The sequence below is a fragment of the Pagrus pagrus genome (genome assembly GCF_965226575.1).
Source record: "Pagrus pagrus genome assembly, chromosome: 17".
Classification (NCBI taxonomy): Eukaryota; Metazoa; Chordata; class Actinopteri; order Spariformes; family Sparidae; genus Pagrus; species Pagrus pagrus.
Window position 1 is genome coordinate 540,415 of NC_140201.1, and position 17,086 is coordinate 557,500.

The following is a 17,086-nucleotide window of genomic DNA, read 5'->3' on the forward strand; positions in this document are numbered from 1 at the left end:
CTGGCATTTTCCTGGAAAATTTCTGAAATTTTACCACAAATGTCCCGGGAAAATTCCGGAATTTTCCCGAAAAATTCCTGAATTCTTTCATTGATTGAGAAAAACAAATTTGTGGTCCAAACGGAAGGAAGAAGCAAACTTGATGCATCACATTTAATGCCCTCATTACCTTTTTAATGTGAGAAACTGAGTAAAATAACAGCAACAAACATTAGGAGAATTATTTTTTTCCTCGTGCAAAGATTTTGGCAGGACAAAAGCATATTTTTTGTTAAGCCTAAAATAGCTCAAGTGAAAGAAATATTCCCCCGAAAGTTTTGAGGAATGTTCCCGAATCTTACCCGGAATTTTCCCGCCAATTTTCCTGGAAATTTGTCAGAATATTCCCGATAATTTCCCCGAAATATTATCCATTTTGTTTGATTTGTGAAACTGAGTAAAAATTTGCAGATTTTGTTTTCTGAGACTTTACAGGAGATGATCACAAATGTGATGCAATTTGTGAAACAGTGAAAAAAGGGTTTTGACAGGAGATTTTTTCTGAGCTGTCAAAAGAAAAAGAATCTGACAAAACTTTCTTTGTTGTCAAAAATTGATTATTTATTAAAACTAAATTTTGTCATGTTGTGTGTCTGTGTGATAATCCAGTCTATAACTCGTCAGCAGTTGGAAAAAATACACAGAAGCAAACAGACTGGTACAGCGATGACACTTTCGACAAGGAAGAAACAACTTGATGCATCACATTTAATGCCTTTATTACTTTTTATCTTGTGAGAAACTGAGCAGAAAATCGGCAAGATCTTTTCCTCCAGCAAAGGCTATGGCAGGACAAAAACACCTTTTTTTGTAAAGCTTAAAAACAGTCACATGGGAAAAAAGATCACAGAAAGTTTCCAGGGATTTTCCCCCAAAATTTTCCCTGGAAATGTTCCTAATTTTCCCAGGAATTTCCCCAAAATGTTCGAAATTTTCCCAACAATTTACTGAATTGATTTTCCTGAATTCTTTTTCACTTTGTCAAATAAAACAGAAATCACTTTTTGATATGTGAAATCGATTGAGAAAAAACAAATGTGTGGTCCAAAAGGAAGGAAGAAACAACTTGATGCATCACATTTAATGCCTTCATTACTTTTTGTCTCATGAGAAACTGAGCAGAAAATCATCAACAGTCACTAGGAGACTGTTTTTTTCCTCCTGCAAAGATTATGGCTGGACAAAAACACATTTTTTTATAAAGCTTCAAAAAACTCGCTTCACATCGAAAATTCCCCGGGAAATTTTCCGAAACATTCCCGGGAATTTTCGGAAATATTCTCGGGAATTTTCCCGAAATATTCCCGGGAAGTTTCGGAAAATTTCCCGGGAATTTTCCCGAAATATTCCCAGGAGGGTTTTTAAATTTCCCGGGAATTTTTCGGAATATTCCCGATAATTCCCGGGAATTTCCCCGAAATATCTATTTTGTTTTATGTGTGAAGCTGATCGAGAAAAAATTTGCAGAATTTGACTTTTTTGTCCAGACACTTCTCAGGAGATGGTCACAAATGTGATGCGATTTTTGTAACACAGTGAAAAAATATTTTGGCAGGACATTTTTTTTCTGAGCTGTCAAAAGAAAAGAATCTGACAACTTTCTTTGTGGTCAAAAATGATTGACTTGTTAAAAATGAAATTTCATCGCGGTGTGTGTCTTGTGTGTTAATCCAGTTTATAACTGGTCAGCAGTTAGAAAAAAGACAGACTGGTACAGCGATGACACTTTCGACAAAGAAGAAACAACTTGATGCATCACATTTAATGCCTGTCTCATGAGAAACTGAGAAAAAAAAACATTCTTTTTTCTCCTCCTGAAAAGTTTTGGCAGGACAAAAACACATTTTTGTAAGGCTTGAAAAAAATTTCAAGCCTTCAGGTTTCAGAAGCAGAAAGGCTGGTACAGCGTTGAGAGTTTTATGTGTTTTCCTGATAATGTCCCTGAATTTTCCTGATAATTTCCCAGAATTGTCAAAAAAAATTTCAATTTCAATTTTCAATTTAACTGAGTTAAGTCAGCATGTTGGTCAGCAGTTAGAAAAACGACAAGGAAGCAACTGGTACAGCAATGCCAGTTTTGACAAGGAAAAAACAACTTGAAAAAAAAAAAATTCAGGGGAAATTGTAAGGCCTGAAATTTTTTTTCATTCTCTTTCATGTGTGAAAACATTTTTTAGGATTGTTTTGTTTATTTAATGTGTGAAACTGAAAGAAAAAAACATTTCAGGAGAATTTTTTTTTTCACCATTTCACAGATTTTCCATAAAAGATAGATAGATAGATAGATAGATAGATAGATAGATAGATAGATAGATAGACAGACTCGCCAGAAACCCAACAGAAAGAAAAAGACTCATTTTCAGACTGATCCTCATTACTGTTGACATGTTCTGACTCCTCTCTGTGTTCAGATCATAAAAACCTCTAAAAACAAAACAATGTGGGCGTGAATCTGTCGAGGATGTTGAAGTCCAGCAGTCAGTCGGTGGGTTTCTGTCGGCGTGTCGTGCAGATTCCTCCCGGACTGAAATAAACGTGGAGCCCGAGGCGTCCATCACTCCATCAACACTTGCTGTGAGTTGGTGACACTGTTGGAGTTCGTCTCCGATCACGATCAAAACTCTGCCGCACACCAGAAATAAATCGACAATGTGAAGCCTGAGGGCTCTCTGCTGTCTGCACTCTGTTTTCATCTGGAAATATAAAGATTCAAACAGCTGTCAACATTCAGAGGAGCTCAGTGAGACGAGGTCCGGACACATCTGGACTTTATTAAGGTTTCTGGTGGCGAGTAACAACCACCAGAAACGACTGTATTCAGGTACAAATTTGAGGTATTTGTACTAATATTTCTACTCCACTACATTTCAGAGGGCAGTTTGTCACTTTTCATTTCACTACATTTATTTAATAACTTCAGTTACTTTACAGATTCACATTGTTAAAATAAAATCAACTTCTAAATGATGAGTGTGTCTCAGTGTTGGAAAAAGTACCCAACAGTCATACTCGAGTAAAAGTAAAGATATGGTGTTAAATAATACCTCGGTAAAAGTGAAAGTCACCCATATGAACAGTACTCGAGTAAAAGTCTTAAAGTATCTGATATTAAATGTACTTGGGAATCAAAAGTACAAGTCAAAGTGTTCCACTTCAATCATAAAATAAGCTACTTTGTCTCACACATGTAGTCTTCAAAGTAACTAGTAACTAAAGTTATCTAATCCATATAGTGGAGTAAAAAGTATGTGGTGGATTGAAAACACTCTTGAAATACTCAAGTACAATTTTGAGCAACTTGTACTTTCCTGATGTATTGTACTGAATAAATGTACTTAGTTACATGTAATCCCTTTGTATTATTCCCTCTGTAGAGGAGGTACCGGTCCGTTTGTTGGTTTGTCAGCAGGATTCCACAAAAACAACTGAAATCATGAACCTCGGACAGATCTCTTAAAAGATAAAAACTACATTAAGTTAAATGATCAACACGAAGCTGCTCAGAACTTTCAAACGTTTTATTGCAAAACACAAACAAATAAAAAATCTGTTCTGGATTGATCAGGGGGGTATTCCAGAAAGTGGGTTTTGTGAAAACTCTGAGTTTGTTAACCCTGAGATGAGAGAAACCCTGAGTGTGACGGAGCTGTCTGACAGCGGCTGTCCTTTCCTTCTCAGTCGATCATGTTGAAGCAGAAATAATTCACATAGTTTTACACCAGGAGGAGAATTTAGATTCATTTAGATGAGCTCTCCCTCCCCGACGAGGACTGGACCCAACAGAACCGCTTCTCATCAGTCCGTCATTTATATTCTCCGGCCGCACAGCGAATATCAGGCTACACGTCATCGCTGACGTGCTCTCAGATCTGAACCATCCTCTTTAATCACTTCGCAGGTTCATCAATCACCTTCAGCAGCCAGAAACAGAAATAACTCACATTTCATTTGGCTTCTGTATTTCCCACAGACAGCTACAACAGGAACCATCAGTAGAGCCCGGTGGACTTTTCCAACAACATAACTTCAAAGTCCGTGTTTCTAGTTTGCCGCCGCCTTGAGTATAAGACTAAATGACTTCTAGTTCAGTCTGTAGACAGTAAGTGTGTGTCTGCCTCTAATGTTGGGTCCTGGGGCGAGTGACGCCCTCAGCCTCTGGTCACCCAGCGAGCTGACCCAGGACCAGCTCCTGTGCCTCTGGTCACCCAGCGAGCTGACTCAGGACCAGCTCCTCTGCCTCTGGTCACCCAGCGAGCTGACTCAGGACCAGCTCCTCAGCCTCTGGTCACCCAGCGAGCTGACTCAGGACCAGCTCCTCTGTCTCTGGTCACCCAGCGAGCTGACTCAGGACCAGCTCCTCAGCCTCTGGCGGACGTGGTGGAGGTGGAGTTGAGCACCACTTCATGTTTATCTACTCAGCAGGATGTTGGACACAGATGTGTGTTAAACAGCATCTGTTGGTGGTAAAAGCTACTACAAGTTAAAATATCCACTGAATAAACTTTGACTTTGTTTAATATGTGAAATAAAACCAAAGCGAGGAGCCATCGTGAGACTGTTTTTATATTTCATTTTCAGCCGATTTAAATTAAATAAAATAGCCTAAAATAAAATAAAATAAAACATTGAACAACATTCAACCACTTCCTCAAAGGCTAATATAAAAGAAAGTGATGTTAAATTCAAAATGAAAAGACGACCGCGTCTAAAACTCTGTCAGTGATTACTGTTTTTTTCCCCCAGAAAATGTCTGCTTCCTGTTTCCTCCCGTTGCCATGGTGAATCACAGTATCGGAGCTCCATTGATGATGCTTTTTACTAGTCGTCAGGCACGAGCACAACTCAGAGTTAACATACTCAGACTCGACTTACCTGACTCAGATCAGCTGTTCTTGGACTGAAAACTCAGAGTTTCACTTCACAGGGTGAGTCAACTCAGCGTTCAGGGTTAGACTCAGAGTTTGTTGAACCTCCTTTCTGGAAGTCCTCAAATGATCCATGTGTTGTGATGAAACAGAACTTCTGTTAATGACTTTAATATTTAAAATCTTTACCTTATTTTTTTCAGCTGTATTTCTTTAGACTGCTGACCCGTTTGGACACTTTGGAGAATCAAATCCTTAAAAATATTAACTTTAGCTGGTTTGGTGACAAAACATCTTCACTGAGTCGTCAGAACAATCGATCACAGAGAACAAGAGTCCGATAAGTGCTGCGTGTTGACAAAGTGCTGCTGTTTGACGATTTATAATATGAGCCATCTTTATTTCTCTGTTATACTTTAACATGTTTCATCATCAGATATATCAGAAAATACACTGTGTTTCTGTGTTTCACACATTAGGGGGCGCTGCTGTTCTGAAGTTAAACATTTTTCTGCACCATTAAAAAAGTTCTAAATAAAACCGGACATGTAGGAAGTTCATTAATGAGAAGCTGAGAGTCTGGAAACAAAGTCTTCATGGATGTTTCATAAAATATTTTGTTTTGTTAGAAATTAAACAGTTTCATTAAGAATGTGTCAACAACAAAGACAACAAACAAAGAGAAAATATATATAAATCTCTCCTGAACAAACGTTTGGATTTTTTTGGATGTGTGAAACCAACTGGAAAAAATCTCAGGGAAAAGATGAACAGACATTTTCAGGAAAATTAAAACATTCTCTTAACATTTTTTTCCTCCTGGTTTCATACATAAAGAAAAAACATTTTGACTAGATAAAAAAACTAAACAAACAAAATGTGTTTGTTTTCCGGATTTATTTTTCCAGATAAAAAAAAATTAAAATATCGTTTCACAAATTCTCAAGAAACTGAGAAATTAACATTTCAAAAAAATCTTGTGGAGGGAAAAAAAACCCAAAATAATAAAAACTCCTGACTGTTTTTTTTCCTGTAGTTTCTAATGAAGAGTTGATATTTTTGATATTTTTGATATTTTCATGTCTGATGTTCACAACATTTCATTGTTGTGCTGACTCATTTTGTTTCCTGTGTGAACTTTGTGTTCGGCGTCTCTTCTTCAGGCATTAATAAACTTCCATACTTGTTCAGATTTCCACCAAATAAAAAAATAAACTCTGAGTATTTAGAGAAGTTCTGGCTTCTGTTGGGTCTCTTCAGACAAACAGTGAAGGACTGTGATGGTGACGGGAAGATGTCATAGCTCTGTGAACTGCGGTGCTGATAAAGCTTTGTGATTGGCTGATTGGTGATTACAGGTGGACACCTGCAAACCCGCGCTGAGGGAAACTGTGGCTCCTCGAACGTTCTCGGGAGGTGTCACACTCAGCAGAGGTCAAAGGCCATAGAGGTGACGGCGACCCCACCCACCTCTGATCAGCTGACCCGCGCTGGTTTGGAACTGATCCGACATCAGCTGCAAAACACAAACAAGCCAATAAGAAGACAGATTAGAGGAGAAGGGTTCTGTAACACATCACGTCACGTTTCAACCAAACTTCACTCAAATTTAACTGAATCTACAGAAAATGGTAAAAATAAAATATGAATTAAAGCTTGTTATGAACTGTTGTCATGGAGACTGTCTGACAGATGGAGACACTGATAACGTATGCGGTGCCGATTGTAAAGTTGGGCATGCTAAAATAAACAGCAACTTTTCCACACATTTAGCACCAAACCCCATTAAAAAAACGTATGTGAATTTTGTAATTTTGCTTTTGACCAGATTTACAGCAATATTTGTGAACTTTGTGATATTTACTTCTCTTGTAAAAAATATAATATCAATGTTAAATCTAAATCTTAATGTTAAATATTAAATCTAAATGTTAAATGTTAAATCTAAATATAAATGTTAAATTTAAATCTAAATGTTAAATCTAAATCTAAATATAAATGTTAAATCTAAATCTAAATCTAAATGTTAAATCTAAATGTTAAATATAAATCTAAATCTAAATGTTAAATATAAATGTTAAATCTAAATGTTAAATATAAATGTTAAATATAAATATAAATATAAATGTTAAATCTAAATGTTAAATCTAAATGTTAAATCTAAATCTAAATGTTAAATCTAAATCTAAATCTAAATGTTAAATCTAAATGCTAAATGTTAAATCTAAATGTCACGGTGAAACTAAATATTAAGCTAATATGCAAATTCACACTGCCTGTCACCAGAAGTACCAAAATAAAAGCTCATTGTCGCGAACAAGCGCTATCCGTGGTCTCCTCGGGTAGTCAGGCGAGTGATTGCGCTGCACTGTTAGTCACGTCTCCTCACTGTGCTCTCATGTTGCCTGCCACCATGTCCAGCGACTTAGCTGGAAACATTGGTAGGGCCGTTTTGGCAGCAGAGGTTCAGCAATGCGTCCGCAACGACAGCGACAGTAGCTCTTTTCACAGAGTTGCAGCATTATCGCCGCAGCGGCGGTTCGCCAATTCTGCGTCGTTGTTTGTTCACACAGAGCCAAGCAGCTTGATGTTTGGTGGGTCAGGATGTCAATCCCAACACATTATAACAGCATCCATATGATTATAAACAGTACATGTTTAGATTGACAGGACTCCTGTCAATGGAGGTCACCTGGGGAAACACCTTGAAAAAACACACAGACGTCATCAACATGACGTGTACCTCTTTCGGAGCCGCAGCACCGGCTTTCTGTGTGAATTACGCCCCATAATAACGGACCAACCAGAGGACACGTTAGTTTGGATCGTCACAAAGTGGTTCTGTGTCGCACCGCTCGGCTACGACTGCATGTTGCAGGTCTCGATGTTATCGTGGTCATTTCGGGGTAATTTGAAATAAATATGTTAGTTTTGTTATTAACACCTACAACCCAAGACGTTTACACACCTGTAACATGAAGTGTGACCACATCTCAACACAAAGCTGTGACAGACTTCATGTTCAGTTCTGACCCTGCAGGGGAAGAAGTCTGGGCCGCTCTGGTCTTAAGGGAAGTTTCCAGCTACAATTAACTCAAACTTGAACTGAATATCCAGAAAATCATCCAAATGAAACCTGAATGTTTGTGTGCTGTTGTGTGAGGTGATTGGTTGATGGAGCTAAACAGAGGACAACAACAGAACCAGACGACAACATAACCAGAAGGCAACGGAACCAGACGACAACAGAACCAGACGACAACAGAACCAGAAGGCAACGGAACCAGACGACTTTGTTAAAGTCAAAGTTAAACTGTGAAGAACTGATAGAATCAGATGGTTCTGTTGGTTGACTGTATTAATGTGAGGAAGGTCACCACACACACACACACACACACATCCACGCACACACATGCACACACATACATATACACACACACACGCACACACACACACACACACACACACACACACACACACACACACACACACACACACCTGACGGTGGCGCTGCAGGGTTCTTCCTCTGGAGCTCCGAGCCGGTTTAAAGTCTATTTTAACCTGGTTGATATTCAAATGTTGATATTAAAGTTCAGGATGTTGAAACGTTTTGTTTCTCACTCGTCTGAAATCATCTAAATATAAATGATTTAATAAACTTAAATACTTTGAAATGTTTGAACAATCACAATAAAACATAAAAACGTTCTGTGTTTCATTCTCCAGAACAGAACGTCTTATACTTTTACATTACATCACAGTTTATGATTTCTGCCATCAGTCGGACTCGGGCAGCGTGTGATCATCTGTTCAGGTCCAAATGTTCCAACACTTCATGATTCGGTTTCATTTTCAGCTCTGAGAAATAAAACTTGTGTGTGAGTCACTTTTGCTTCAGCAGCTTTTATCTGACATCTGTTTCTAAATGTCGCCAAGTTATTAAAATCATTTGTGATTAAATCCTAAAAGTGAATCTGTCCAAACTCTCCGTGTGTTTTCTGACTACAGGAACAACCTTTCAGAATAAAATGAGCTCATCAATATGTGACATGACATTAACTTTATCGGGACGTCTGCAGACGGAGAGTCGAGCTTCTCTTCCTTCACTGATCAGTTGAGTTTAGTTCACTCCATCGGCTCTCATGTTTTATGTTTCAATATGCAAATGAGGCTATTTAATTAATTAGCTAATTTGTATAAATGTCCAGAACAGAAATCTGAACTAAAATAAACTCGTTGTCTCACAGAATCGGGTCAGAACAAGCTGTGAGGCTGCAGTGCCTCCTGCTGGACACTGAAGACACAACAACACTCATTCATCCGTCTGCTGAGTGTGTGTGTGTGTGTGTGTGTGTGTGTCTCACCTGCTGAGTGTGTGTCCATCTCATAGTGTGCGTGGTAGCTGCTGTGTGTTCAGGCTGATCAGGATCAACAGGGTCCAGAGCAGCGTCCTGATGTCCTGCAGACAGTGAACACATCGTTTCAGCTGCTGGACAGAAGAAACTGGATTCTGAAAAACGCTTCATCTGCACTTTTCTTCAGCAGCTTCCGGGTCAGCTGACGTTCTGACCCGACATGTGTTACTGGATCACTACACAACTACACAACAGCAGAACTACACAACACAACAACAGAACACCACAACTACACAACAGCAGAACTACACAACTACAGAACAACAGAACTACACAACAGCAGAACTACACAACAGCAGAACTACACAACACAACAACAGAACTACACAACTACAGAACAACAGAACTACACAACAGCAGAACTACACAACTACAGAACAACAGAACTACACAACAGCAGAACTACACAACACAACAACAGAACTACACAACTACACAACAGCAGAACTACACAACACAACAACAGAACAACACAACAACAGAACTACACAACTACACAACAGCAGAACTACACAACACAACAGCAGAACTACACAACTACACAAAAGCAGAACTACACAACACAACAACAGAACTACACAACAACAGAACTACACAACTACACAACAGCAGAACTACACAACACAACAACAGAACTACACAACAACAGAACTACACAACTACACAACAGCAGAACTACACAACACAACAACAGAACTACACAACTACACAACAGCAGAACTACACAACACAACAGCAGAACTACACAACTACACAACAGCAGAACTACACAACACAACAACAGAACTACACAACAACAGAACTACACAACTACACAACAGCAGAACTACACAACAGCAGAACTACACAACAACAGAACAACACAACTACACAACAGCAGAACTACACAACACAACAACAGAACTACACAACAGCAAAACTACACAACAACAGAACAACACAACTACACAACTACAGAACAACAGAACTACACAACAGCAGAACTACACAACAGCAGAACACAACTACAGAACAACACAACTACACAACAGCAGAACTACACAACAGCAGAACTACACAACACAACAACAGAACAACACAACTACACAACAGCAGAACTACACAACACAACAACAGAACTACACAACAGCAGAACTACACAACACAACAACAGAACAACACAACTACACAGCACAACAACAGAACTACACAACAACAGAACAACACAACTACACAACAGCAGAACTACACAACACAACAACAGAACTACACAACACAACAACACAACTACACAACAGCAGAACTACACAACTACACAACAGCAGAACTACACAACACAACAACAGAACTACACAACAGCAGAACTACACAACTACACAACAACAGAACAACACAACTACACAACTACAGAACAACAGAACTACACAACAGCAGAACTACACAACAGCAGAACACAACTACAGAACAACACAACTACACAACAGCAGAACTACACAACTACACAACAGCAGAACTACACAACAGCAGAACTACACAACACAACAACAGAACAACACAACTACACAACAGCAGAACTACACAACACAACAACAGAACTACACAACAGCAGAACTACACAACACAACAACAGAACAACACAACTACACAGCACAACAACAGAACTACACAACAACAGAACAACACAACTACACAACAGCAGAACTACACAACACAACAACAGAACTACACAACACAACAACAGAACTACACAACAGCAGAACTACACAACTACACAACAGCAGAACTACACAACACAACAACAGAACTACACAACAGCAGAACTACACAACTACACAACAACAGAACAACACAACTACACAACAGCAGAACTACACAACACAACAACAGAAAAACACAACTACACAACAGCAGAACTACACAAAAACAGAACAACACAACTACACAACAGCAGAACAACACAACACAACAACAGAACTACACAACTACACAACAACAGAACAACACAACTACACAAAAACAGAACTACACAACTACACAACAACAGAACTACACAACAACAAAACAACAGAACAACACAACTACAGAACAACAGAACAACACAACTACAGAACAACACAACAACAGAACTACACAACAGAACTACACAACAGAACAACACAACAACACGACGAAACCACAAAAACCACAGGTCTGTTCTCCACCTGCTTTTATTTACTGTTGTATTATGTTTGATTCTGTATCTCACACACACACACACACACACACACACACACACACACTGCTCTCAGCTATAATGTGTCTAATCAGCAGGTTTATAAATAGTTCTGACCGGACAGAACTCATCTTCAGGTTCTGATCCACGTTTGTTCTGCTGAAACTAATGAAACGTTGAGTGTGTGTCGCTGCGTGTCGCTGTGTCCTCGGCTCAGCTCGAGTTCAGTTCTGGTTCAGTCTGAACCAGCTGAACGTCTCTGAACTGTGAATTAAACCTGGTTTCACTGAGTTTTAACTGAATTACATTAGGTTAACTTACGTTTAACTTGGTAAAACTTAAGTTAAACCTCAGTTAAACCTGAGATCTAACTTATGTACAATTTAAACCAGACTTGACTTCAGCCACACTGAAGGTTGAACACATGCAGGAACGTCCAGCGCCGCTGCACTCTGAGCAGTAATGACTCCTCATCTGAAAGCTGACTGTGAGGAAAGAGCCTCTCCCCTCTTCACCTGGCAAGGAGGACGTCTTTACAATAAACCGTCGAGTAGATGACTCCCAGGAGACCATCTACCGTTATTTACAACTTTAACACCATTTGTGCTCTTCTCCCCGGAGGATCGATACGCTCCTTTCTTTCAGGTCAATGGAGGTTCATCATCAAATGAGTCCACTCTCCAGACATCAAGAGAAACAGAGAACTAACCCGAACACACACTCGTGTTATAATCGAATGTCTTTGCAATTGTAAATGAGATTAACAATGGCTGATTGGTTATGTTCTCTCCTGATCTAATTAACACACACACACACATTCCCAGAGTGAAGGTCCGGTAAACCCTCCTCTTCGTTACTGATCTGGGTCGACAGCTCAGAGATTTACACTCATGTTTTCCTTATCTGCTGCATTCCACTGTCGAGTTCACTACACATCCAGATTTCAAGGTTCTGAATAGCTATTAAACCAGAACCTCGTCTTCTTAATTTCAACAAATTATTGAACGGAAAGAAAAGTTAATAAAACAGATTTTCCTGCATTTCTCTACGGTTAAGATTGACTGAGAGAAGTCTATGTCCTGTGTGCCGTGGAACCACAGCACCCTCTCATGGTGAGTCCTGGTATGACTGGGACAGACTTTTAGGAGATCTTTTGTGTAAATACCTCGTCTTTCTATCACCAGTGGATGATATGCACTGTTTAATAAGTATTAGGCTAGAACTAAAAGAAATATGTGAGTGATTAGTTCTACTATAATCAGGTGTTTAGATGTTTGGATCAAGTTTTAATTCCTTCTTGAATGTTTAAAGATGAGCTCTGGTCAACGATCTGAGAAGGTCTGAAAAAGCTTCCCCCCCTCCACACACACACACACACACACACACACACACACACACACACACACACACACAACAAGCACCAAGAGCAACGAGCCGGCAGAAACCAAATACAGCAGCTGTGACTGCAGAGTAACGATGTCGGATTCACAGGTAAAGTTATTACAATGCACGTTGACACTCACGTAACTCTTGCAAGTCATTACAATGTCCACAGCTGAGCTCCACAGCCAAGCTAGCGTAACGTCATTAGCATGCTACAGCTACGTTACCTTACAGCTATGTAATCAGCTACAACAGCTAAGTTAGCCACTTCTAAAAGTTACTGAGGGCCAAGAGACTTACAGATGCTGCCGCCAGCTTTCATCACAACGATCACTTCCACATTGTGGCTGAAAAACAAACCTGCATGAGCCTCGGAGCAGCTGTGTGTGTCCCAGCTGCTGTCTGAGCAGCACCGCGACACAAACGTGCCGTAAACCGTGATCTCTTGTTTATGACAGATAAGACACACAAATACACACATCGTAACGCGTGTATGATAATGTTAGTTGGTTAGTTAGTTAGTTTCATTTATTGTCCACAATGTGGAAATTTGTCTTTGGTCTCATAAAAAAAACAACAAGCAGGACGACAACAACAACAACAACACACAAACATCTTCAGGGCAAAAAGCAGGACAACAGTGGCCGTTACATTAGAAACGCATCAACGGGACATGGTGTTCAATGCACCAATGGCATTAGGGATGAAGGAATTTTTTTAAATATTACGATTTGCCTTTGGTGCTTTGTATCGTCTACCAGAGGGAAGAAGCTCAAACTCCCTATTGAGTGGATGAAAGGGATCGTTTGCTATTTTGACAGCTTTTCTCCTAAGCACTTCCTGATACATGCGACTTAATTGTTTCTGTCTCTTCCCTAAAATTTTTGAGGCTAGGTTTACTATTCTCTGAAGCTTGCTTCTTCCTTTCATCATATTGATTTAGCAAAGGCTTCGTTGAACACAAACGGACAAGACCAGGAGGAGGGTTAGCAAAACAGCTGAGCAGTGACCGGGCGAGAGGTTGTTATGGAGAAATAAATCCGAAACCTCTCCGCTTCACGTTGGGGTTTCATTCCTCCATTCATTCATCTTACTTGCTGCTTCATTTAGCTGCCACGAGCAAATAAATAGGCTGATTTGGTGTGAACATGTTAGCAATGTTAGCTTGTTGTTAGCTTACAATGCTAGCATAGAGGCTAACGTCTCCATCGAACAAGTAAACAAGTGTTGACAACACTGCAGAGACAGACACCGTCTAATAACAGAAACAAACTAACGGCAGCTTCACAGTCATCAGCAGCATCGGCATGAAACTTATCTGTGTCAACATCCACAATAAAGACGAAGGTTACCTGCTCAACAGAAACTCGCTGTATCAGCACCGGGTCCATATCTTCACGGACCTTTGGCCACCGTTCAGATGATGACCCGATGTTTACTCGGTTTGAGCCCTCTTTGTTTCACATCTCGCTTTGTGTGTTTACAGTGACACTTTCTCTCTTTGACTCTTTGTCAGTGGGCGAGCAGAGGCAGCTGAACTGCTCAGGGCAAAACAAACCTCTCGTCCGCTTGTAGTTTCAAATGCGGAAGTGGGTCGGGACCAGACGTGAGCAGGAGCAGGAGAGTGAGCGAGGATTGGATCGGAAAATTGATCCAATAGGAGCCATCCGGGCCGGATGTTTTTCAGCATCTGTGAGTCTCTTGGCCCTCAGTAACTTTTAGAAGTGGCCAACTAAGCTGTTGTAACTGATTACGTAGCTGTAACGTAGCTGTAGCATGCTAATGACGTTACGCTAGCTTGGCTGTGGACATTGTAATGACTGAAATGCTATTTAAACCTTTCTCAGATCGTAGACCAGAGCTTTTAACAAATATCTCACTGAGGTTTAAACTAAACTTGGTGAAACTTAGTTAAACTAAAGTTAACCTCATGTTAAACCTGAACTCTTGCTGAGATTAAATCTAAACCTGGTTTAACTTTGGTTTAAGATGACGTTCTTACCAGAGAAACAGGAAGTGATGCGGCACTATGAACGTCCTCTCCGCCGTCCTCCTGGTCGATGAATCGTTCACTGAACTTGTCGAGGTCCTCGCTGCTGGCGTTACCTGAACACACCACAGAACCCTTCAGACAATGTTGACTGGTTACAAACAGTCTGGATCTCAGCAGACGAGCTGTACCGAGACATCTGAGGTTTAAATCATCTCCAGCTGCTTCAGGTGTTCAGCAGAACGCTGCAACTCTGTTTTACTGTGAAGCTCCAGAAATGTTCTGTGGACTACGAGACTTCACCTGACTTTATATCATCAGGAGGAGACGATGGCTGAGCCTGACTTTATATCATCAGGAGGAGACGATGGCTGAGCCTGACTTTATATCATCAGGAGATGATGACTGAGCCTGACTTTATATCATCAGGAGGAGACGATGGCTGAGCCTGACTTTATATCATCAGGAGGAGACGATGGCTGAGCCTGACTTTATATCATCAGGAGGAGACGATGGCTGAGCCTGACTTTATATCATCAGGAGGAGACGATGGCTGAGCCTGACTTTATATCATCAGGAGGAGATGATGACTGAGCCTGACTTTATATCATCAGGAGGAGACGATGGCTGAGCCTGACTTTATATCATCAGGAGGAGACGATGGCTGAGCCTGACTTTATATCATCAGGAGATGATGACTGAGCCTGACTTTATATCATCAGGAGGAGACGATGGCTGAGCCTGACTTTACATCATCAGGAGGAGACGATGACTGAGCCTGACTTTATATCATCAGGAGGAGACGATGGCTGAGCCTGACTTTATATCATCAGGAGGAGACGATGGCTGAGCCTGACTTTATATCATCAGGAGGAGATGATGACTGAGCCTGACTTTATATCATCAGGAGGAGACGATGGCTGAGCCTGACTTTACATCATCAGGAGGAGACGATGACTGAGCCTGACTTTATATCATCAGGAGGAGATGATGACTGAGCCTGACTTTATATCATCAGGAGGAGATGACTGAGCCTGACTTTATATCATCAGGAGATGATGACTGAGCCTGACTTTATATCATCAGGAGGAGATGATGGCTGAGCCTGACTTTATATCATCAGGAGGAGACGATGACTGAGCCTGACTTTATATCATCAGGAGGAGACGATGGCTGAGCCTGACTTTATATCATCAGGAGGAGATGATGGCTGAGCCTGACTTTATATCATCAGGAGGAGATGATGACTGAGCCTGACTTTATATCATCAGGAGGAGACGATGACTGAGCCTGACTTTATATCATCAGGAGATGATGACTGAGCCTGACTTATATCATCAGGAGGAGACGATGACTGAGCCTGACTTTATATCATCAGGAGGAGACGATGGCTGAGCCTGACTTTATATCATCAGGAGGAGACGATGACTGAGCCTGACTTTATATCATCAGGAGGAGATGATGGCTGAGCCTGACTTTATATCATCAGGAGGAGACGATGGCTGAGCCTGACTTTATATCATCAGGAGGAGACGATGGCTGAGCCTGACTTTATATCATCAGGAGATGATGACTGAGCCTGACTTTATATCATCAGGAGGAGATGACTGTTGTTTACTTTGTGGTGACCTGTTCCTTTAAGAGAGCACCAGCTGTGTGTGACTTACTGAAGAAGCTGTACTCGATGGTGCTGTTGTAGTCCATGTCATAGTCTGGAGCCGGTGTGAAGTCATCGTACTGAGCCTGACACACTGAAAACACAACACAGTGACGTCAATGTCACACAGCCATGCTAACAGTCCCACCTGCTGCCAGTCATTGTGCTAAGCTAGGCTAACCATAACCTGGACACACAGAGTCCATCTGGAACATCTGAGGACAAACTGAGGATTGAATCAAATATTCCATGAAAGGTGTGTCTCATGTTTCCATCAGCCTTTCATCTCCATCTGTCTTTAATACAAACTCTGTGTGTCTGTGTGTCTGTGTCTGTGTGTGTGTGTGTGTGTGTGTGTGTGTGTGTGTGTGCGTGTGTGTGTGGGTGTGCTCACAGCATGTTCTCACTGTATTGTTGAACAGATGTTTTGTTGTTGGAAGGTTAAATCAGCTGGAAAATAAAAATATATTTCTTTTGTTTTTTGATTAGCTGGGAAAATAACTTTGAGTAATTGATGATATCTGAAAGTTTCCTTTAATCCAATAT

The 17,086-nt window shown here is 40.5% G+C and overlaps 1 protein-coding gene and 1 long non-coding RNA gene across 3 annotated transcripts in view; one reads left to right on the forward strand and one right to left on the reverse strand.

The window, feature by feature from the left end:
- Positions 1-3,548: 3,548 nt before the first annotated feature.
- LOC311273163 overlaps positions 3,549-17,086 on the forward strand; it is a 14,260-nt gene continuing 722 nt past the window's right edge. The window contains exon 1 of the long non-coding RNA XR_014624647.1: positions 3,549-4,964. This is a non-coding gene — a long non-coding RNA (uncharacterized lncRNA). The remainder of the gene's footprint in view (positions 4,965-17,086) is intronic.
- The window catches only part of LOC311273162 (uncharacterized protein), a 14,489-nt gene continuing 3,389 nt past the window's right edge, over positions 5,987-17,086 (reverse strand). Inside the window, exons 2-5 of one of the 2 annotated variants that reach the window (XM_084380073.1) lie at positions 16,551-16,634; positions 14,896-14,999; positions 9,269-9,363; positions 5,987-6,420 (exon numbers count right to left, since the gene is read on the reverse strand). In XM_084380073.1, coding sequence (XP_084236199.1) covers positions 9,289-9,363; positions 14,896-14,999; positions 16,551-16,634 — 263 coding nt within the window. In that variant the 3' untranslated portion in view covers positions 5,987-6,420; positions 9,269-9,288. The remainder of the gene's footprint in view (positions 6,421-9,268; positions 9,364-14,895; positions 15,000-16,550; positions 16,635-17,086) is intronic. The other variant, XM_084380072.1, reaches the window with a different exon arrangement.